Source organism: Oryzias latipes, chromosome 19 (assembly GCF_053564925.1).
Source record: "Oryzias latipes strain Hd-rR chromosome 19, Olatipes_Hd-rR_3.1".
NCBI lineage: Eukaryota > Metazoa > Chordata > Actinopteri > Beloniformes > Adrianichthyidae > Oryzias > Oryzias latipes.
The window spans coordinates 19811773-19828914 of record NC_136255.1 but is presented as its reverse complement, the minus strand read 5'-3'; the positions used below and the strand labels follow the sequence as shown (position 1 = coordinate 19828914).

The 17142-nt window shown below is 38.4% G+C and overlaps 2 protein-coding genes across 5 annotated transcripts; both read left to right on the top strand.

The window, feature by feature from the left end:
- Positions 1–3015: 3015 nt before the first annotated feature.
- Positions 3016–8381, top strand: nif3l1 (NIF3 NGG1 interacting factor 3-like 1 (S. cerevisiae)). Of its 4 annotated transcripts, XM_020712176.3 has the most exons (8): positions 3016–3152; positions 4001–4085; positions 4168–4606; positions 4703–4859; positions 6165–6288; positions 6403–6541; positions 7963–8046; positions 8122–8381. In XM_020712176.3, exons 3-8 carry the CDS (start codon positions 4252–4254, stop codon positions 8304–8306), a joined length of 1044 nt encoding a protein of 347 aa, XP_020567835.1. In that variant the 5' UTR covers positions 3016–3152; positions 4001–4085; positions 4168–4251; the 3' UTR covers positions 8307–8381. The 4 variants fall into 4 exon arrangements, 3 of the variants coding, with proteins under 3 accessions (XP_020567835.1, XP_011486347.1, XP_020567834.1); XR_910662.3 differs by having other exon boundaries at positions 4001–4606; positions 6378–6541; XM_011488045.4 differs by having other exon boundaries at positions 4001–4606.
- A 5484-nt stretch (positions 8382–13865) lies between these two features.
- Positions 13866–16543, top strand: tbx6 (T-box transcription factor 6). The gene is made up of 6 exons (XM_011488047.4): positions 13866–14042; positions 14624–14891; positions 14974–15117; positions 15365–15435; positions 15524–15582; positions 16262–16543. Exons 1-6 carry the CDS (start codon positions 13894–13896, stop codon positions 16534–16536), a joined length of 966 nt encoding a protein of 321 aa, XP_011486349.3. The 5' UTR covers positions 13866–13893; the 3' UTR covers positions 16537–16543.
- Positions 16544–17142: the final 599 nt, after the last annotated feature.

The following is a 17142-nucleotide window of genomic DNA, read 5'->3' as shown; positions in this document are numbered from 1 at the left end:
TTTAATTACCGTAAATTAAGAGACTTATTTCATCAAAGTGCAGAGGAGTCAATTGGGAAATTGGAAAAACAGTTTTCAAATTTAAGTCTCTAAAGGAAGGGTGTAAAATAAACATAATCATGTGCGTTTTGTATAAAAAAAAAAAAACTCCTGTGCGTGTGAGTCATGGGCACATGCACTAAAAATCAACATGACGTGGATAATTTAAACATTATATATACATAGGTTGTATTTAAATACATTTTGGAGATATCGCAGGATGGATTTGACATAACGTGTCGGGTTGCCAAACTGGCCGGCCTCCAGTCCGGGCCTGCCAGAGAATTAAAGCTTTTGCAGTTATGAAACGAATATTAGAGCAAAGGATGCTTCAAACTGTTATGCAGCTTCAATAAAACATAAACCTTTAGGATTTACTTTGGTCTTATGGTCTCAACAGCTATCAAAGTGGGGTAAGATACCTCACTTGTGCTTCTGTACGAACTATGCGAAAAACATTTGAATAAAAAACTATTCAAGTTGTTCATTAAAAAAATAACTCTTTTTTAACTTCATGGTACATTTTAAATAATAATAATAAAAAAAGTTTTTCTGTCATCAATCTGTGCTTTGTGGTGCTGTTTGTGTATCTCTTTTTTAAATTTATTTCAAAGGAAAATACATGAATCACAAAAAAGTAGCTGTAAAAGTGAGCGTGATAGTTTTATATGCATGGTTTTATACTTCTTCCAAAGGTTTTTGACTAATACAAGTCAAGTTGGAACTACATCTAATGAGAAAAACAAAGCATAAAAAGAGGTGATATATAACCAATAAATGCAAATACTGCATCCATCAGCATCCTTCTACCAACATAATCACTGTCTCATGAGAGTCAGTAAATATATTAGTAAAAGGATGCTGAGTCGTGAGCTGCCAGGCAAGAGGTGTGGAGAAGGCCACAGTGAATGACAACAGGAAGAGAGTAGAGGATCCAGAAGACAGGGTTAGATGGAGGAAGCGGATTTGCTGTGACGACTCCTGCAGGGAAGAGAAGAAAGGAAAAGAAGAAGAATAAATACAGTTTTCTGCTGTGTTACGTATTAATAGTATACCTTTAGTGAACCAGGTCTTCACATTCAGCCCAAAGTAATCAAGAGAAGTCAAAGCTTGTTCCATAAATTGATAGATTTTACTAAGGATAATGTCCCACTGAAGGGATTTGTAAACCAAAGGACATTAGAGATGCTCCTCTGTAAGCCAAATGTCGACTGAATAAGCTTGTTTTTTGAAGGTCATTTGGAGAAAGGAACGAAAATAGAACAAAGAACTCAAAATACTAAGAAGGAGAATTTTACATAACAGATTTATCCACAAAAAGCTACAGAGCTTTTGATTTAGAGACAATAAAATAAGTAAAATACATCCACAGAAATTGTTAAACTCTTTTACCCTGAGTTTTTTTTTGTTGTTGTTATTTCTATGGTGCCAAATGGATTAAAAGTCAGCGGAAATGAAAGGCCTACTTAGACTTTTGGAGTGCGGACAGGAACACTGTGCACTCTGGACACAGCGCACAGACAGATGTTGTATGGAAAAAGGGGCTCAGACAGCCAGATGGGGCAACAGAGGCTTATAGCGCCAATTAAAAAAAGCCAATATGCTAAACCAAACAACTGAGAACAAAGCAATGTATACGGTAACTCCAAATAACAGCATACTTTTTTGTTTCAAGTGTTTTTTAAGTCTTTGTTTCTGTTCCAAAAACTCAACACCTCAGATTTTTCAATGCTTTTACTGTCCTGACAATGTAAATTGTGTGATTGCTGGAAGAGCAGGACCTTGTTATTCTGATAGATGTCATGCACGGACAGAAAGATGAGGCCAAAGGAAGACTCAGATGATGTAATACACTCTGGCTGGCCTTTGCGCTGATCCTTCCCTGATCCCCCTTCCTAACATCTAGCATCGACCTTTAATGCATTAATCCCCAATATCTCTCTCTTGGTCACTCTCTGACTTAATCCAAAAGAAGCCATTCTGTCCAGAAGCTTGCTGTCGTGCCAAAAATGCATGTTTAACCCCTTCACGACCACCAGCTGCAGACAGATTTCATCTGCGTGTTACTATGTGGTCGGTAATCTTTCTGAGAAAAGGCAAGTGGATCCCTGGGTATCTTCTGGACCACCTGCCCACTCGAATTAATACAGCTTATCAGAGTCATCTAGCCTTTTCCTGTTGACAGTAATCAGTAATTTTGTTTCATAACATTACATTTGAGCTCTATTATGCAACACCAAAAGGATTTATTAGGATGGCTGATTAAACGCACCTTTTAAAGCTAATGCCCTCTTGGTTTCCATTTAACGTCTCTGACATATTGTCAGTAGCTGTTTGTTCAAATAAGCTTTCATTTTTAGAATGCAATGTCCACAGTCAGAGAATTTCAGTCTAAAGAGAATTAAACTGTTTTTATCACTAATAAAGAACTACTCACTGACAGAGTAAGGCAGCTTCTGCACTTTTAGCCTACTGACCAATAGTTTCAACGTTGTGCTTACAGCTCTGTAAATATTTGCAGGTCAAAAAGGTTTTTTTTGGTAACGTATTTGTGAACAAATTTTTTGAACATAAGGACAGGAAAATTAATAAATGCTTAAAGAACTTTATTTTTCCTGTGAAAGGAGCATAGCTTAAAAATGTGGTTAAAAGAATTCAACTTGTTTGGAAAAATTCCAGAAATGATTTTCTGCATGACATTAAAGGAACTATGCTAAAACTGAGGTAACCTTATAAGAGTCAGTTGCCACAAAATTAACCAAAGATTTCACCATATTTATAATCAAATCTTTTAAAAGCGACTTTTCCTTCCGAGAACTTTTTCAAAATTAGACAATGAATCTTAACTAATATCCTAAACAAAATAAATGCTCAAAATTTAAAGTTAAATAAAATAAAATAAAATGTCATAATGTTGGCATTATAATGTATCTTTAAAACATTGTATCGTAATATAATGTGACAGAAGCCACGCCTATTTATTTATGTCCCGTTTTTTGTCGATATACACAACGGAAGCTCGAAAGGGACATTTATAGGGTTGTGCAGAAAGTTCTGACTGACAGTCGCAGAGGTTCATGCTAGCTCACAAAGTTTCTGATATCTTCCTGAACGTATGACAAGATCGTTACATTTGCCAATGCTCTGAAACGGCTTTTACCTCATCATAGCAACACTGAATTTTGATAAAATGGGTGATTTTCTATCAACATTTACAAGACACTAGTAGCGCAGCTAATCTGCTAGCTTAGCTAGGGGTAGGTAGTTGTGCTTAGCCGCATGTGTGTCACTCATTGTTGTGCTTGTGTTGGTCATATAAAAATCGTGTGCAGGTAGTAGATCTTTTTATTTAAACATACGTGTGTGTATATTATGTTTCTATCAAAATCATTAATTATTATTTGATGGATTAGATGGATTAGAATAATTATCCAAATTTGCTTTTACTTAAATTCAGCAAAATTGGTGGATCAGACCTAGTTTTATAATCTTCCACGACTTTACGTGGTGAAGTAGTCCAAAATCTCCAATGAAATATCTTAAAAAATTAATATTGTGGTCAGGAAAAAAAACTGGAAATAAAGTCACATTAAGTTTTTCTTCAGAGGGTAAATATGGCCTTTAAAAAAGTCTTATATGCAGACTTAAATTTTTGGAGCAAAGTATATATGCATAAAAACGAATGAAAGTTTGCTCGGCTCGACCGAGCAAAAAAAGCTGTTGCTTTTAGGAATAAATAAGTATATTACAGCCTCTTCTTTGAAGGCATTTAAGGGCTATTATAGGTGATATTATAATAACTAAATACATGAAACCTGAAGATATTTGAGAAAAATGTATTTAAAGTTAGCAGTGATTGTTCGTTTTTGTAATTGGGGAACTTGAATTTTAATGATATGTTTTCGAAAGGGAAAAAATAGCACCCAGTGCCCACTTTTGTGTTCTTTTTTGTTTTATGCAGATGGTCCACTCATGTTGACTGGATGCAGGAATCTCTTTCTGATCTTTGCATCACTTGTACATAGAAGAACTTGGATGTGTAAAAGGTTCAAGCCTAAAAGTGAACTCCACTTCTCTGCCTCAGCAGCATCATTTTCTCTTCCCTCTGTCTCCTCGTCTCCTCAACAGCGAATCATCAACAGCTCATCCTTTCTGCATCCTCCTTTCTCCTCCGCCTTCCAGCCTCCTCACTGCTCCCACTTTACTGGCCCCATGGAGTTAAAGGAAACTTTGCAGGTTCTGGAGCAGCTCGCTCCTCTGTCTCTTGCTGAGTCATGGGATAACGTCGGCTTGCTGGTCGAGCCTAGCAAACCTCGGCCGGTCAAAACCATCCTGCTGACCAACGACCTCACAGATGCAGTCATGGCGGAAGCAGAGGCTTTGAGCTGTGACCTCATTATTTCCTATCACCCGCCGTTGTTCCGTCCTGTTAAGCGACTGAACCAGAAAGATTGGAAGCAGCGATTGGCCATCCGGGCGGTAGAGGCTGGGATTGCGGTCTTCTCCCCTCACACTTCATGGGACAGTGTTAAAGGAGGGGTAAATGACTGGCTGGTTGCAGGCCTTGGTAAGGAGCTCTTCTGGCAGGAAATTGCATTAGGCTTGCTGTGGCTGCATGTGAACCTGTAATCTGCTTTTTTCTGGGTTGTTCTTTGAATTTCAGGCAGCGGCCAAGTGTCTGTGCTGAGTCAGGCTCTTGGTAACGCCTCCCACTGTCATAAACTCGAGTTCACAGTGAGAAGCACAGAGGAACTAAACACAGTGATGAAGGAGCTTAAGGCCTGTGATGGAGGAACATCCTTAATCTCTACAGGAACCAGGTTGTTTGAGATTTTTGGGGAATATATTCAGAAATGTACGACGGAGTATTAGGGCCACAAAAAAAAAAAAATTAGAGCCACCAAAAAAAAAAAAAAAGTAAAATTACGAGATTTTATCTCGTAAATTTAGGAGATAAAAACTCGTAAATTTACGACTTTTTATCTCATAAATTTACGACTTAAAATCTCATAAATTTACGAGAAAAAAGTCGTAGATTAAGGAAAAAACACCGAAGTTGTCCGTTTATCGGAACCTAGCTTGAAGATGAAGTATGTGGAGCCTTTTGTGAAGCTTCATTTCCGGATTATTATAGGTTTAAAACAAAGAGATTCTGAACCTTTTGGCGACTCAAAATCAGATTAGTTTCCGTGTAGTAGTCTTTCCGGGGTTCAGTGTCAGTAAAGCGGAGTTTCATAGGTAAAATAAGGAGCTCAGAGACACGTTTGGGTGTAGAGGACCGCTGCAGCCTTTATTTTCCTTTCCATTCACATATCCTGAAGTTCATTTGTCTCATTACGTCATGAACCTGTCATCCCAACACCAATGCGGAAGTAAACAGTCTTACAAACGCCCCCTCCTGCAGATGAAATGTCCCGTTTCAGCATAAAACAATAAAGAGGAATGAAAATAGTGTTTTATATTAGCTTTGGAACGTTGAAAATGCCAAAAAAAAAAAGTGCTCCTCCTTTTGTGTGACGGAAGCGTCACACAGACGTAGAGTCTTGTCTTTGGTGGAGGAAGAAAGGATTCAAGCGAACAGCTGCAGGGACACCGACAACGGCTTCGTCGGGCTGCAGAGATCCTGCAAACCAACCATCAATAAATACAACTTTAATGAATCGTTAATCGAACAAATGACTTTCCAGACATTTGGAACGTTATCAATAAACATACAGCTCACCTGTTCAACAAAGTTTAGTCGGTCTTCTCTGCGGCTGCACGGCGTTCACCTGCTGCTCTGCATGTTCACTTCCACTGTAATCTCCTAAAATTACGAATTTTTTTCTCCTAAATTTACGAGTTATTATCTCCTAAATTTACGAGTTTTTATCTCCTAAATTTACGAGATAAAATCTCGTAATTTTACTTTTTTTTTTTTTTTTGGTGGCTCTAATTTTTTTTTTTTGGTGGCCCTAATACTCCGTCGTAGAAATGAGCTATGGCTGTACTAAAAAAAAAAAATTGGTTTGATGGTGGATTCGCTCTGATTATGCCGGGTTGTTTTTATACTAATGTGAAAATAATACTAGCATCATCAGATGTTAATAAGTTGTTTGTCTCGGTTATTACTTCTCTCAAACCAGAGCAGACAGCAGTGGGATCCACGCCAGCGTATTATGCAGCGACTCAGCACTGACTCCCAGCGTTCAAACTCTGCTGCAGCACAGCTGCTCCAGTCAGTCCCTCAGCATCCTGAAGTTAGAGAAGGTACAGCAGAAACACAAAAAAAGACCAAGTCAGTACTTTTTAAGACTCCAATAACAGTGTCCTTTTGTGATGCCCCGGTAACCTGGCAGCTCTGTACCTGCTTCACACTTGCAGCCGCCTCTGCCGGGCCACGGCCAAGGCCGACTCAGCGTTTTGGAGCAGCCAGTGACTGTGGCTGAAGCCGTCCAGAGGATGAAGTCCCACCTGGTGTTGAGTCATCTGCGATTAGCCCTGGGATGGGGGCAAACGTTAGGTAAACAAACATGGATTTAAGGACTCCCAACACTGTTAGCGCAGATTTTTGCACAGCACCAAATACACAAATACACAAAAAACCTTTCCCCATGTTTTTATGTTTATTTTTTTTAAAGAAAAAGATAAATATAGAAATGACAAATAGACCCATAACATGCTATTTAGCTATTGTTTATTAAAGGATTCACAAACACTGGTTTATGTCCTTTGTTTTTTTATTACTGTGATGTATTTTAGCATAAATGTATATAATTTATTCACAGATTTTATCACATATTTTGTTCATGCATATGTAAGTGAAAAATAGCTGTTGTGGTTAACTCAGGTGTCTTTGCAAAAACTTTATAAAATATCAATATTAAATATTTAAACAATATTAAATAAAATATATTTAAAAAAATAGTAGTTTAACCTATAGATCAGATAACGGCGAATTCATAATCATGAAAAAACTTTGTAAAAACCTCACATTTTTGGGTAGACGGAATTCTACGAAAAAGATTTTTTTTCCTGTTATTCCCATATTATAAATTTCTCCTGAATTTCTTCTTTGGGAGATTAATAAAGTTTAAACATGCTGTATTTTTCAACTAAATCTCAAATGCAAATTCATGTTTTCATTAGTTTCTTTGTCTTTCTTTGGTTGTTTTATGCCGTTTTTCTTGTCCCGATGCTTTTATGTCTCCCTTGATGTTTTCTTTTATTTTATGACCTCAATGTTTTCTTTGTTTTTGCTCTTGAAAGTCCTTAAAGCAGCTGACAGGAAACGACCGACGCCTTTTTTTCACGCTTCTCCATTGAGGGTCTTTGTTAAAGAGATGTTGTGATCCTTTCTGTTGTTTCAGCTGCCTGCCAGTCAGGTGGAGCAGCTCCTTAAAGACTGCTTCCCCTTTAGTTTGCTTGAATTTGTGTGAATATTTGCTTTTGTAAACAATTTATTCGGTAAACCTTTATTTCATCTTTTTTAAACATTTTTTTTTTCTGTTTTGAAATATTGTTTCCCAGAAATGATGGATTACGACTCGTCAAACGAGGAGAGGGGACGGGGAATCAAATTTGAATTTGAAATGTATAAAGATGAACTCCCAGAGCTCAATTTGTTTCTGTTAAAACTTAAAATCTTTTATTTTTGCTTTCAGTTCAGCTCGCAATCACTAACCACTAACATACATTAGTGATGAATTGCTGCTAACATCTTTCAAAATGTATGAACCGTGAATTTTGAATCTTGGACCAGTTTTCCTGCGTCAATAGTATAAAAAAAATGCTTTAAATTGCTTCATGTTTTTTGCCTTCTAATCAATTTTTTTTATATATAAACTAATTTCAAATTTGCAAGAAACTGGTAAGTTTGTCTGTTGATTTGGGGATGCGATGCCCCTAAAGTAAGACTGAATATTTTGTTGCTGTGTGTCTCAGAGTCGTCCGTGCGCACCGTGGCGGCGTGTGCTGGTTCTGGAGCCTCAGTGCTGAATGGAGTTAAGGCAGACCTCTATATCACAGGTGAACTCCAAAAACAAAAAAGATCATTTTGGCTTTTTAATATACCGTCCTCATTCAATCATGTTTACCTTTCAGGGGAGATGTCCCATCATGAAGTGTTGGACGCAGCAGCGCAGGGAACCGGCGTCCTCCTCAGTGACCACAGCAACAGCGAGCGCGGATTCCTGGCCGTGTTCAGAGAGAGGCTGGCTGTGCGTCTTCCTGAAAGTGTAGCTGTTGTGGTGTCAAAAGTGGACAGAGACCCCCTGGAGGTGGTCTGATAGGTTTTCTCTAAATGAAATGTAAAAATGTTTTAAAACACCTTTTCTATTAATAAAGGCACTGTCAGAAAAACATGATCAAAGTGATTTTTTTTGGAGACATATTAAAGATTTGTCTGGTTGAACTTTAATAAAAATGGTTCCTGGTGATTTGGAGTAGATTTTCATGGGATGAAGTGAGCGCTGAAGGTGAAGGATTTAATCTCATGGAAATAAATGCATGCCGTCTGTACACAAGTCACACATATTGTGTTTTAATCCCACCGAGGCCTGAGCCTTTTGGCGTGGCCTGAAATTAATTTATGGATCGACATGTATGTGCTTCCTGAAATAAAGTAGTAACATGAAGTACAGTTTATTAAAAAAAAAAAAAAAAAACAGGAATCGCGATTAGATTAAGCCCGTTCCATCATGGAAATGATGGAAAAAGCTCATCCTGTTTTGCAGAAGCACAGCAGGAATTCAGCTGCACTTTTTGCTACCCGCCTGTGAGGATTTCATGAAAAAGCGAGATACAGCTCAAACAAATAGGAGACAAGAGGGATGTGGGAAATGCTGAAAAGCAGTTTTGCAATTTTCAAATAATCAATGGAACCCTTGTGCTATCTTAGATGACCCCACTCTTACATTGACGTGTTCTCCCTACCATGACAAAGGTGGAAAGATTTCATGTAATCCATGGACACCAGTGAGCTTCACAAATCATTGAAGAAAAAAGGTTCAGCGCACTGTCTAGTGGGTCTAGTGGGTAGAGAAGTTAAGATACACAAAATTAAGTTGCACAAAGTTGGCATGAAAGAACCAGTTCTACTCAGATGAGCTACAGTCAGGAAACAGTTTGCAGTAAATCTTTTTGATTTACTGCTTTGATTTGGTCTAAAACAAACACAACAAGCAGGATGACACATAATTGGGATCCTTCTTGTATCATTTTAAATAGTTCAGGGAAGTTTTTGTGAGTTAGTTTTCACATTGTTGTGACTTTGCTTTTTTTGGATTTATACATTTTTTTTAATCGTCTTTACCCTTTCAGTCATGAGATATTTGCAGTAAAAAAAAAAGACTAAAGTACTACTGGGTTTGTAAAAATGTCAGATTTAATGTGGAAAAAATGTATAATTTCATTTTTAAATATATTTGTAAAAAAAACAAAAAAAAAAAACAAGAAGCAATGTGATAAAAACAGTTTTAAGAATAAATCATTAGAGCAAATTGGAAAGATGTAAAAATGGATTAAAAAAAGGCTCCAGACCATTAAGATTTAGACAGATACAAATGTAGTAGTGCAGAGGAGTCCCTCCAAGACCACACTGGATGTCAGGAACAGCTGGTCGCCCTAATTGTATCACAAATCCTAATAAAATGACCTTTAAGCCTCGCTGGGCTAACATCTGTGAACATCCCTGCTATTTAGCACATAGATGTTGAAGAGCGGGCCGGTGGTAAAACTTAATGTGCCCCTAACTTCATGACCTACCCCCCCCACTCTGGCAATTTCAGAGTCCTGTGGATGCAGTGTCTGAGACGCACCTGTCTGTTCGTAAAAACATTAGTAGACGTCACACACCTCGCTGCCCCCATCCAGATAATGAGCTTTTCTCCCCGCATGATGTTCGCACCTCCACTTCCCCTCACTTCTCACTTGCTTTTATCCCCAACATCATCGGGGCAAATGGAGAAGGAAAACAGCAACTAAAACAACGGAGATTCCTCGCTCATGTAAAGTGACTCCAGCTGTCACTTTTCAGGTGGAAGTGGGCAGGTTCAGGCCCCGCCGGTTGGTTTTCCTGTCTACAGGAAATCCTGTTATATTCAGCTGGTTTTAACACAATACAGAGTAATCATCAAATCACTTGCTGGAAAAGAAAATTGCATTCAAAACGTTGAGCAGCAAAGACGGGTAGGAAATGGATTTAAAACAGACAAAGGAGAAGAAACACGTAAAAAAAATGAGTTATTAGTTGAAGTGAGGAAACTTTCCATCCTTTTCTTTTTAGTCTTCAGAGGATTTACAAGTCTGAACACTATATCTGGTTTTTTTTTTAGAACAGGGAGGAGATTGGCGGTACTTTGCATCGGTACCAGATTTAGTAAAACGAAAAGGGATTATGAATTTATGTACGATAAATCGGACTTCTTGTAACACTTAACTCTTTCTTTAAGTAGGTAACATGGTTTTGACTATAATAGATTTGGAAGATGGGCTACAACTGTTGCGTTCCTCAGGTCAAGCCACTTATAAGCCCAATTTATGCAAAAACAAGCAGATACTTAAAATCAATTAAAACAGTGGGACCTGAATCTGTATTATATTAAAATGTCCTTTTTTGATTGGAAATTATGGAAATGAATCCACTTTTTCATGATTTCTTTGGAAAGGGTCTGTATGTAGATTGAGCATGAAGTGGTGCACTAGTGCCAAGATGACTATTGATCCATAAAAGCTTTTCTTTTACTAAAGTAAAAGAAAACGTTACCATGTTATGAAAGAAGTGTATTTAGAACACAATTAACAGAGGATCACCACAGAACATATCAAGTCAACGGTAGTCACGGTGTTGAAGGAGGTGACAGTTTTTATATTTAAGTTACAAAATGTGTGCTTATACCCTTTGTAAATTAGACAACAGAAGACTTGCTGTAAGTTAAACTAAGAAGTCAAAACATGCATCTGCATCTGTTCTATTTTTGCTGTTTATGTCAATGTATTTACCTAGAGTGGAATAAACACAGGAGTGTGTAGTTGTGGATGTGCAAAGTTGTTTGTGTTGCTGAAAACTCTCATTATTCACAGCAAATGCAAAGATTTTCAATTTCTGTACCCAATGGTTTTTGTTTTAATATAATAATAATATAATACTGTAATGTAATAGAATAGAATAGAATAGAATAGAATAGAATAGAATAGAATAGAATAGAATAGAATAGAATAGAATAGAATAATATGACTGGTTACAGCAGATTTTGCTTTGGGACTCATCAGTCTTTCGTCCTCCAGCTCTCTGGCCTGCATCCCTCACATCTGGATTTAGTTTCTTGTTTCAGGCATAATTCAGGATTTGGAAAAGTCATTTGTCGTCTCTCACATTTTCAACAGCATATTAGGGATTATCACGGTGAAACACCAACAAATCAAATGTTCAAATATGCAACCTGATGAAATCAAATGGACAAAAGCAAAATGAATAAACATTTATCCATAAAATGTCAAGTTTTTACATAAATATAGGTTCATTTAAATATTGCATCATGTTTTTTGCAAATGTTGACATGTTTTAATCCCAAATTTCTGTGAGAACATTTTAGTGCATTTTTCAGATTAAATCAAAAGAACTTCTAGACATCCATCTTTATGTTTTCAGTAAAAAATACAGCCATTAACCAAACTGTCTTCCAGCTACATTTAGCTGATTCCCTGCTGAGAGAGTTTAACAGGGCAGACTGCCGGGAGGAAGACGCATGTCGTGACGTCCTGTAACGGCTACAGGGGGCCCGTCAACAGACAAGCTGATTTATGTGCTTGAGCTGATAGAAGTCAGGAAAACAACAAAAACAGGCGAAAAGCCTATTTGATCTCATCTTTATCTCACAAGCCATTACAAAACACATGCAGGTTTTTGCTGTAATGAAGAAGAGTAAGGCAGGACTTTATATCAAATTTTACATGGAATTATGTTAAAATAACAGATTTACTGTCTGAATTTAATGGTAGTTAAAAGCGATGGAACAGGAGACATGAACAGATGAAAAAAATAGAAGGGATTTTTTGTTTGTGCTCAGTCACTTTGGAGTTCAATTATAGAATAGAATAGAATACAATAGAATACAATAGAATAGAATGCATTTATGATGAGATTCAAAGCCACAACCATTTCAGTGCCAAAACAATAGACTGGTGTAAATAATTTAAACATGTAGGTTGTGAACTCATAGTATGGTGGATATGGTTATTAAGTAAAAATGTATATGATAGATAGATAGATAGATAGATAGATAGATAGATAGATAGATAGATAGATAGATAGATAGATAGATAGATAGATAGATAGATAGATAGATAGATAGATAGATAGATAGATAGATAGATAGATAGATAGATAGATAGATAGATAGATAGATAGATAGATAGATTATAAGATGTAAAAAATGCTCAATAAGGCAAAAGAAAGATATGAACGTTAAAAAATAAATAAATACATAAATAAACAGCTGTTTCTCTTCTATTTGTATCCAGCTGTTTTAGGCACCTTTTTGATTTTAAGTTTCAATCTGGGACAAACAAATCTCAAGTGTTCTGTTCCTTCTTCCTACTCTCCTTTTTACCCCCAAATTCTCACCTTAACAGATTGATAACTTGAGCTGAGAAGTGATTCTTTTGTGTGCTTCCTGTGCTCTCCAAAACTAATCCATATAATTACTATTTCATTCTAAACAACATCAGCCCTCATTTAAACGTAAAATATTGCATGCTACATTTGTCATTTGAAATTGTCAAAATTCTTGGAAAACAATTCTAAAAAGCTCATTTCCTTTGTAAAAGAACGTCTGCAAAACTCTTTTGATTAAAAAAAAATTGAAAATAATAGAAGGATCATTTTACAGATACTAATTCTAATGCATTTTCCTTTGTTTGCATGTTCCTGGTCACAAATGCGGTGTGTTTTTGAATTATGAGTTGTGTTTATTTCTGAAATCCTGCAAAGTGTTGCAGGAACAAAGAAATGAAGCAGATCGGATTAACTTGATTGTGCGGAGAAGGTAAAATAAAGAAAGCAGAAGAACTTTCTCAGACAGCTTTTATTTGTTGTTTCTAGATCAAAGAGTCACCTCTGATTCTGTCTTGTTTTCTTATGTTAATCTGTGAATGTTTTAGAATTGAAATTTTCTAAATGTGCCCAATTTTGGGATTTGTTTCATAATATCAAAGAAGCAGTAAAGTCCATTTTCTCTTGCACTCAAGCTAGAAAAATAAAAGCATGCATTTCTTTCCTTTATCAAAGTTTAACTGATTCCATTTACGTTTGTTGATCAGGGACAGAAGGAAAGCTGCAAAGATGGGGTGGAGAAACAAGGAAGCAAACAAGAAACTGAGTGAAAGTGGGACCATTTGGTCCAAAGTGTGAAGTCCTGGACACCTATAAGAGAGCCGACCGGGCGCTTTGGGCTCTCACACCAAAGACAGCGGATCAAAAGAGAGTGGAACAACCTGAAGGACAACTGGAGAATGTTGCTTGGTGGAAATTGAGGGAATCAAAAGACGAAGACCAACTGCAAACATGCTCAATGTGGAGGTTTACCCCAGTGTGACTCACAGCGTTGGAGATCGCTGTAACCGAGGTGAGGGGAAGCTGCATTTTCAAATGAAAAATATATTGTTGTCAAAACTTTTTCCTTTAGATTTATTTAAAAACCAACAGTCTGTGAAGGAGGTTGATATTTGACATTTTGACAAAAGACTTAAAACTCAAGTGTGACTTTGAAAAGTTACTTCAAATTATTTTTTGCTGTAATTGAACTATACTTCTTCCTGATCTCTGCAGACAGGGAAGCCCCTGCACACACACTTTTATTCGCTCCCACTTGTGACATGACCCAGAGGATGCTGGTGCCCCCACCTGTCCACAGCGAGGCTGCTAAGCTCCACAGAGATGAGGTGAAGATGGAGCTGGAGAACTCGGCTCTGTGGAAGCAGTTCAGTTCACAGGGAACAGAGATGATCATTACAAAAAAGGGCAGGTGAGAATACTTTGAAAAAAATACTTTCTGGCTTTTCATCCCGGTCCGTTGTGGTGAAGAGAGAGCTGAGCTAAAAAGCAGAGCTCTCCATTTACCAGTCAATCTTCGTCCCAATACTCACATGTGGTCATGAGCTCTGGGTAATGACCGAAAGAACGAGTTCCTGATTACAAGCAGCTGAAATGAGCTTCCTGCATAAGGTGGCTAGGCGCTCCCTTAGAGATAGAGAAAGAAGCTTGGTCACCCGCCAAGAGCTCGGAATAGAACTGCTTCTCCTCCACATTGAGGGGAGCCAGTTGAGGTGGCTCGGGCGTCTAGGTGTTCCGGGCATGTCCCACTGGGCGGAGGCCCCGAGGAAGACCCAGGCCAGATTACATATCTCGGCTGGCCTGGGAACGTCTCTGGGTCCCCCCAGAGGAGCTGGAGGAAGTGGCCTGGAATAGGAAAGTCTGGGCATCTTTGCTTAGACTGCTGCCCCCTGCGACCCGGTCCCAGATAAGCGGAGGACGATTAATGGATGGGATGAATTCTTTCTTTTTTGCTCCGTAAAGATTCATATATGCCCTATGACCTGTTTCCAGGCGTATGTTCCCGGGGTTGAGGCTGAAGCTGTCTGGCTTAAACCCGTCTTTCCGTTACATCCTCCTCCTCGACATCGTTCCAGTGGACAACTCTCGCTATCGTTTCCAAGGTGGTGGCTGGCAGGCCGTTGGAGCAGCAGAAGCCAGGCTACCAGACCGGGCGTTCATCCACCCAGACTCGCCTGCCACAGGCGCACACTGGCAGAGTCGCACCATCTCCTTTCATTATGCCAAGCTGACCAACAACACGCTGGACACACAGGGACATGTATGTGCTGCTGATGGACACAGCATAAAAGAGTCATTGGTTGCTTTTTTTTATTTTGAGTGTCACTTTTATGTTCATCAAGATCATCCTGCACTCGCTGCATCGCTACCAGCCCAGAGTTCATGTGATTGAAGCCAGAGACATGTTGAGGTGGGGTGGAGGACAGCACACCTTTGTGTTCCCCGAGACCCAGTTCATCACAGTTACCGCCTACCAGAACAGCAAGGTACCACTGTGTTTCATCTAAACTGTTGATCTGCCATGACAAGGGAATTTCTCTTCTATGAGATCAATTCATCCATCTGTTAAACTGCAAATTCCTATTGGGGGTCATGGGTTGCCAAAGCCTGTCCCGGCTACTGTTAGTACACCCTGGGCAGTCCAATTCAGTTCAAACAGTACAGGCATGATCATGACCGTCTGGGAATAAATCAGTGCCAGATACCAAGAACTAACAAGAACTGTATTTTCAGATCACAGACCTAAAGATCAACTCCAACCCCTTCGCTAAAGGCTTCAGAGAGGACGGCATGAACAGCAAACGGTAATTATTAACCAAAACAAACAAACAAAACAAGGGAATTTAGGCAAATTCTTGTATTTTTCAACACTGAAATCAATGTCTTTGACAGACAAAGAGATGCAAGACAAAAGCGCAAAGTTGTAAACCTGAAGGACACTTTGGAGAACGGTGAGTGTTTACTTAGAGTTCAATCATCTTTTGATTGGTTTTATTTTTAATTATGATTATGAGATTTTTGGCCAAAATCTAAAAACCTGTGTGGTTTTCTGGGACATAGTTTCTGCAGAGCAGCAGTAATTTATCAGAGATTGTGGGCTGGACAGTTGGCCCGGAGCAACACTGCCCCCCTTCCTGTCATCCACATAACTGAATCAGAATCCTTTGTATTGTCATATGCACAGCTTACTTAACTGAGAACTATTTATGGCCTCTCCCGCTAGCTTACAGCCCCTCGCACCCCCAACCTAACGTTACCGGTGTAAGAAAAATGGCGAGCAATATTGGCGCTATCCAGCCGTACAGTTTAGAGCCTGATACCAGGTCTGACAAGGAAAACGACGACATAAACAGATCTAACTGTCTACAAGTGGATGCATCACTTAGATCACGCAGTGTAATATTTACGTCACAAATATCCTCTTTTTCCAACTGCATTTTTTTGTCTGCTCCTGATTCACAGTGATTTGAATAAAGAAATACTCAAATTTAATTTTAGGCTTAATTTTCTTTATACATGTCCTTCATCATCAGAAAAATGCCACAAGAACATATTAAAAATACAATTTTCATCGGTTTGGGTCTTTAAACGTATCATTCTAAAATCTGTTTGTTCTTCTTTTTCTTTCAGCAAACTGTGACTCTGCTGAGTTTCTGCCAGAGCCCACGAGCCCCAGGACGGACCTGCAGGCGCTCGGCTTGGCCTCTCTGCCTCAACCACCTGAGCCCCGCTGCGTCTTCAAAGCTGGCGAGGCTTCCTATCAGGACGTGCTGGCCCATGACCAGTCGCTGGACCTGGGCCAGAGTTTCCTAGCCTCGGGGATGTCTGATATCGGTATTGCAATGAACCACAGAATGCAAGAAAGACAAGAAAATGAAGAGGCAGAGAGGATGATTGAAAGGTAGTTCAAAGAGTCTTGAACACATGTTTGTGTTGGTTTATGTCCTCAATTTCAACATTTGCAGTGGCTTTTGAAACACTCTGCTTTCTGCACACTTGCTGGGTCTAAATGATGTTTCAGCCACAAGAAAATTAAATCTTTCAAAATCCTTGTTTCAAGGAAAAGAGTCTTACTTAATTAAACGCTTTTAAATAGCAGAAAATTGTTACTGTAAGAAAACATGTCTTAGCGACCAGAATTATTTTCTTAAAGTAAGATTTCTTGGTCAATCTGTTTTTCTTACTCCATTGGCAGATCGTTTTTTGCTTATTTAAGGAAGATCTGCCATTGGGGTAAGAGTTTTGGACTTATTTCACATCATTAATAACATCACTTCAATAGTTTCTGTCAGTTGGAATTGTTTTAGTTGCAGCATCTGGTACCTGGAGGCATCTTGAATTTCTAACAACTCATTAATTTTTGTGAAAAAAACATGGAGATAAGTGTTGGCCACTGACTTTTTTTTGCTAATAGATTAAACTTTTCAAAAACATAATTCTCTACAGCTGACTTTATTTATTTGAAACTTTTAGAAGGCAAACATTATGAATTATGGCAGTTTGGATGCAGG

Coding starts and splice junctions, on each gene's coding strand:
- nif3l1 (XM_011488045.4), top strand. CDS start 4,012: ATGTTGACTGGATGCAGGAATCTCTTTCTGATCTTTGCATCACTTGTA. Junction 6,289..6,402: donor GCATCCTGAAGTTAGAGAAG/GTACAGCAGAAA, acceptor TCACACTTGCAG/CCGCCTCTGCCGGGCCACGG. Junction 8,047..8,121: donor GGCAGACCTCTATATCACAG/GTGAACTCCAAA, acceptor TTTACCTTTCAG/GGGAGATGTCCCATCATGAA.
- tbx6 (XM_011488047.4), top strand. CDS start 13,894: ATGACCCAGAGGATGCTGGTGCCCCCACCTGTCCACAGCGAGGCTGCT. Junction 14,892..14,973: donor CGCTGGACACACAGGGACAT/GTATGTGCTGCT, acceptor ATGTTCATCAAG/ATCATCCTGCACTCGCTGCA. Junction 15,436..15,523: donor GACGGCATGAACAGCAAACG/GTAATTATTAAC, acceptor TGTCTTTGACAG/ACAAAGAGATGCAAGACAAA.